This window comes from Coenobita brevimanus, chromosome 87 (genome assembly GCF_032717465.1).
Source record: "Coenobita brevimanus isolate Jiangsu-jjx chromosome 87, ASM3271746v2, whole genome shotgun sequence".
Taxonomy (NCBI): domain Eukaryota; kingdom Metazoa; phylum Arthropoda; class Malacostraca; order Decapoda; family Coenobitidae; genus Coenobita; species Coenobita brevimanus.
The window spans coordinates 565,329-571,146 of NC_137040.1; the positions used below are offsets into that span (position 1 = coordinate 565,329).

The following is a 5,818-nucleotide window of genomic DNA, read 5'->3' on the forward strand; positions in this document are numbered from 1 at the left end:
GGGAAGCGAAGATGGAGGGGGAGGGAAGGAAGAGAGGAAGAAGGAGGGGGAGGGAAAGGAGGAAGAAGAAGAAGAGGGAGGGAAGGAAAGAAGGAGAGAGGAGGGAATGGAGGAAGGAAGGGGGAGGGATAGGGTGGGAGGAGGCTGGAGAGGGGAAGGCAGTGGGGAGGGGCAGAATGGGGACACTTCTATCTGTCTGTCATACTCAGCTCTTTCCGTAACTCTCCAGACGATTTTATTCAGAGGGATGGTGGGAGCTGGAGGGGTTGGATAAAGCCTTCAGCCAATCGTTAGTTGAGTGATTTTACGTAAGTGTAAGGAAATCGTTTGGAAATAGCAGGGTTAAAACAGAAAAACGCATAATGGGACCAAAGTGGTGTGTGTATGTGTGTGTGAGAGAGAGAGAGAGAGAGAGAGAGAGAGAGGGAGAAAGAGGGAGGGAGGGAGAGAGGTGGGGGTAGGAAAATATGATGCCTTGATGGAGTGGCTTTATACATGGTTTTGGGGAAGCGAGGTAGCGAGGGGAATTTTGTTAAGTTGCCCCCCAGAGGCTCTTCCCGTTTTCTTTGCACTCGTTAGATAGATAGATAGATAGAGAGAGAGAGAGAGAGACTAATGGATTTACTAATATCATTCTCTTCCTTCAGATGTGGCCGGAGTCAAGCGCTTCGATGCATTCACGTGAGTTGTTGTTGATGATGTACTTCTTGCTCTCCTTCTTCAACTTCTTCTTTTTCTTCTTTTCTTCTTCATCATCTTTTTCTTCTTGTTCCTTTTTATGTGAATTGTAGTTAGTTATTGTTTTTGTGGCTTTTTTTTTTTGTGACTTGTTTTTATTGATGTATATTATTATTATTATTATTATTACCTCCGCCAAGGTTAGGTTAGGTTTTCACCCTTGTTCGTTTGTTTGTTTGTTGGTTGGATGTTTTGTAAGCAAGATTACACAAAAACTATCGGACGAATTTCCACGGAATTGATAGAAGAATGGGCCTTGACCCAGAATAGTCTCCCATTAAATTTTGGTTCGGATACGGATAAAGATGCGGATCCAGGAAGTTTTCTTTACTTTTAAAATTGCGAGATACGGCGTTTTGCGACATTTTCGTAAATTTCTCAGTGAATATTGCATGGATCTTGATGAAAAAAATCAGGCCTATTTAGGAGGTTGGTATCTGCGATTGTGTACAGTTTGGCGCGGATCCATATAAAATTCTGGATCTAGCGGATATAAATATGCTTCTATAGGGCGTAGTTTAAAATTATGATGTTATATCTTTAAGGTTATGAGTTTGATGTTGGATTAGACTTGATTGAATTAAAAGGAACTGCATGTTGGGCCTTGGCGGAGGTATGTGTTCTACTGAGTGTCATTCTAGTTATTATTATTATTATTATTATTGTTGTTGTTGTTGTTGTTCTTGTTCTTGTTCTTGTTGTGTGCGTTTGATATTTTTGTGTGACTTGTTGGAGATGTTGTTGATGTTGTTGTTATTATTATTATTATTATAGTTTTGTTTGTTTTTTTATTCATTTTTTCAGTAGTAGGTATAATCATTCAGTTAATCCAGCGTATATTTTCATATTAAATATAACAATAAATTACATACTTACAAGCCAGACCAGTGGCATTATAATAACTATTTTTTTCGTTAATATAAATAATGAAAAGGATGATAAATAATAAGGAATAATAATAATAATAATAATAATAATAATAATAATAGTAATAATGAGGAGGAGAATGAATAAAATAAGTCCCCAGTTTTTCATTAAATAAATATTAATTCAGTCCCATCATCATCATCATCATCATCATCATCATCATCATCATCATCATCATCATCATCTTCATCATCGTCACTTTCTTCTTGTCGTTTTGTAGCTTATTTTGTTTTACTAATATTACATAACGACATGGGGGACAGAATGAGAGAGAGAGAGAGAGAGAGAATGGTATACAATAGGACACAAAACGAGAGAAAGAAGGATAAGGAAGTAGGGAAAGAAATGTGAGAGAGAGAGAGAGAGAGAGAGGTGAAAAGGGAGACAGGTAAGAATTTCATCACAGGAAGTGTCTGGTTTTGGTGACACGAACTTGACATTTTGAGGGATGACCACCCGAGAGAGAGAGAGAGAGAGAGAGAGAGAGAAGGGGGGAATAGAATGTTATTGTTGTTGATGATTTAAGGAGAGGAAAATAAGAGAGAGAGGAAGAGAGAGAGAGAGAGAGATTGAATAAAGGAAAGTTAAGGGAAACAGATAGAAAACAGAAGAAGGAAAATGTGATAAAGAAAATGGGACGCAGTTGATAGGATGGACTCTAATACAATCTGTTGGGGAAGTGAAGAAGTTTAGAGAGAAAGTGAGAGAGAGAGAGAGAGAGAGAGAGAGAATAATAAAAGTAAAAGGAAAGAAGAGGGGAAGGAGGAAGGGAAGAAAGAGTCTATATGGAGGTTAACCAATTCCGTAAATGCCTCTGAAGAGTATGAGAGAGAGAGAGAGTGAGTGGTGGTGACAGGGTGGGTAGCCTCGTCTTTTAACCTGCCACCCTTCCCCTCAGCTCTAATGGCGGTAGTTGCGGTAGATGTGGCGGGTATATGATAGTGGTGGTAGATAGTGTGGTAGGTGTGGGATATGTGGTAGTGGTGTTAGATGAGTAGCTGTGGTAGTTGTGTGTGTGTGTGTTGGTAGGGAGAGGCAGAGACAGGATGAGATGGAGGGATGGCTTGGAGAGGTATTTGAGTGTAGGGTGTGAGTTGAGAGAAGACATCATGACGGCGGAAGGACAGAATGACTTGGAGGCAACTCTGCAGACGCCCCTTGTGGGAATAAATCGCTTGGTTATAGATAGATAGACACTGAAATAGATAGATAGACAAATAGATGGAGAGAGAGACACTTAAGTAGATAGATAGACACTTTAATAGATAGATAGACACAAATAGATAGATAGATAGACAAAGATATTAATAACAAGAGTACAAAGCGAAATACTTATGCTTTTTCCACTGATAATAAAACTGCAGGTAAATTGAATTAAATAATCACTAATATTGAAACGTTACCCCTTGTGGACAAAAATAAATAAATAAATAAATAAATATGTGAAAATAAAGGGTCAAGTTGGCCGGAATAAAAACAATTAACTTTTCTCGACAACTAAAAAAAAAAAAGAAAAAAATCATCGCGGCTCCTTTGGCTTCTGTTCCGAACGATTTTTGCGCCATATTGCTTTTCGTTGTGTTTGTTTGTAGTAGTTACTGTAGGCTTTGTTGTAGATGTGGTAATCTCTGAGTGTATCCTAACCGCTTACCTACTACTACTACAACGCCTCCTCCTCCTCCTCCTCCTCCTCCTCCTCCTGCTACTACTACTACTACTACTACTACTACTAACTTAAGTACTACCTTATCATCTCAGCTGGTTTTTAGGTCACCGTAACTTAGTATATTTCATCTTCATTCGTCACAGGAAACGACTAATATTAACATCTGCTACGACTGTCGCATTAACATCTGCTCTATACTACAGTATTTACCGTGATGAACATTCTTGGGATGAAATACACCAACATCACATTTCATAAATAATAATAATAATAACGATAAACTTTGCCTTTTACCTCAATTCCAAAACGCTAGATTGATGTTTTATATAAATTTCTTGTAAAGTTTGATGTCATTTTATATCATCTTTTAACGCCCCTTTTGCCATTTGTCTTGCCACGCTTCTGGGTAGTTGCCATAAATCAAGGGCCAGCCGGCGACTCACTGAAAAGCTGGCAAATTATAGAGGTGGGGAGCTCTAGGTGGCCTCACTGCAATTTGTGGTCATTCTGCTTAAAGACTCTGCAATCTAAAACTCTATAAAATTCTGAGGCGATCCCGAGAGTGTTAGCATCTTTCTAGTACTTGTAGCTCTATAATCAGCTTTTAATTAACCATAACTCTATATTAACCAACATTTAACTGTATCTCTATATTAACTCACTTTTAACTGTAGCTCTGTATTACCAGTAACTAGAATTTAATTAACTCAGTCTCTATATATTAAATAACTTGTTTATTAACTATATCTTTTTATTTGCCAACTTTTAAGGGTAGCTCTAAATTAACCAACTTGTAACTGTAGCTCTGTAGTAACCAACTTTTAACTGTAGCTCTATATTAACCAAGTTTCAGTTAGCCGTAGCTCTATACTAACCCCTTACTAACCCCTAACTAACCCCGCAGGACCGGCTTTGGGCACAGCAAACGGAACTTCGACGAGATTGACCGCGCAGGCTTTGGGTTCGTCAAGAAGAACTTTGACGAGATTGACCGCTCCGGCTTCGGGTTCCACAAGCGCAACTTTGATGAAATCGACCGCTCTGGCTTCGGTTTCGCCAAGAAGAACTTCGATGAGATTGACCGCTCTGGCTTTGGGTTCTACAAGAGGAACTTTGACGAGATCGACCGCTCTGGCTTTGGATTCCACAAGCGCAACTACGATGCCTTCCCCTACAAGCGTAATTTCGACGAGATTGACCGCTCTGGCTTCGGGTTCGTGAAGAGAGAGTATGACCCCAGGGACATCGCCAGCTTGTACAAGCGCAATTTCGACGAGATTGATCGCTCCGGGTTCGGCTTCGTTCGCCGCAATGGCGAGTGAACCCCAAACTCGAGGTCCATTCTCTAAAAAACTTCACTTCGGGGGACTTGCTCGGCCCTATGGAACGAAGACTGGGATAAAAGATAGTATTGCACCTGAACTGTGAATCAGCTTAGCCCCTTCGCAGTATTGGAATATAACAGTAAACTCATCCGCGCTTTGTTCATGAGGGCAGCGAACTCCCCGAGCAGTGTTTTGGAGGGTATGGTCCCAATCTTTATCCCTTCTTCTCCCCAACGCACTATGTTACCGCATACACTTCAGTAATAATCCGTTGTAAAACTTGTGGAATGAATATCTTACTACACTTTAAACAAAAATAAACGCAACATTTGTATGGTAGGTCTAACTCTTGAGCACACACACCCCTGAAAATTGTCATGTGTTGTATTACAGTTGTCATATTTTTAAAACAAAACAAGAAAACAAACAATTAGAGCAGCTTGGCAAACGTCAGGCAGGAAAAACTGTCAGGTCACGGGGAAAAAATCACATTTGTTTTTTCTGAGGACATTTTTGACAGTTTCCCCTGCTGGGTGTTTTCTTGTCTGGCTGGGCTAAAGAAAACGTGCTGCAGAGAGGACGGCAGTAAGAGAGTGTGGATTTTACAGGCTATACTTAACCATCTGACTCTGGCCCACTCCTTGCTCCGTCTCTGTCTCTCCATCTTTGTCAATATCATCAGTGTTGTAAGTGGCTGGGATCAAACAAAATAATGGATGGAAAAATAAATCAGGAGAATAAATAATAAAGTGTATTTTTACTAGTGTGGTTTTTGTTGATATCCTCCCTGTAAGTGTAGTTAGAAAGATTAGATGATTTTATAAGGTGTTTTAAAAGCCACAGTGTTTGGAGAAGATGGTTTTTTAAGTTGAAGGGAAGATAATAGCCTACTTTATTACAGATTCTGGTTATCTCACATGGTCATACTTCTTTCTGTCACGTCTCATACACATCTCACACTTCCATACACACATTACTTGATATTACACTTCTCATTGCCACATCTCACACTGCCATAGCACATCACTCCCTGTCATACCTCACAGCCACACCACATCCCACAGCCACGCCATACCACACCTCATAGCCACATCACATCCTACCACACCTCACAGCCACACCACATCCTACCACACCTCACAGCCACACCACATCCTACCAC

At 40.1% G+C, this 5,818-nt stretch overlaps 1 protein-coding gene across 1 annotated transcript in view; it reads left to right on the forward strand.

Moving 5' to 3' along the window:
- LOC145411015 (uncharacterized) overlaps positions 1-5,417 on the forward strand; it is a 61,208-nt gene extending 55,791 nt beyond the window's left edge. Inside the window, exons 3-4 of the mRNA XM_080281078.1 lie at positions 648-681; positions 4,236-5,417. Of these exons, the coding sequence (XP_080137204.1) occupies positions 648-681; positions 4,236-4,653 (452 nt within the window). The 3' untranslated portion in view covers positions 4,654-5,417. The remainder of the gene's footprint in view (positions 1-647; positions 682-4,235) is intronic.
- Positions 5,418-5,818: the final 401 nt, after the last annotated feature.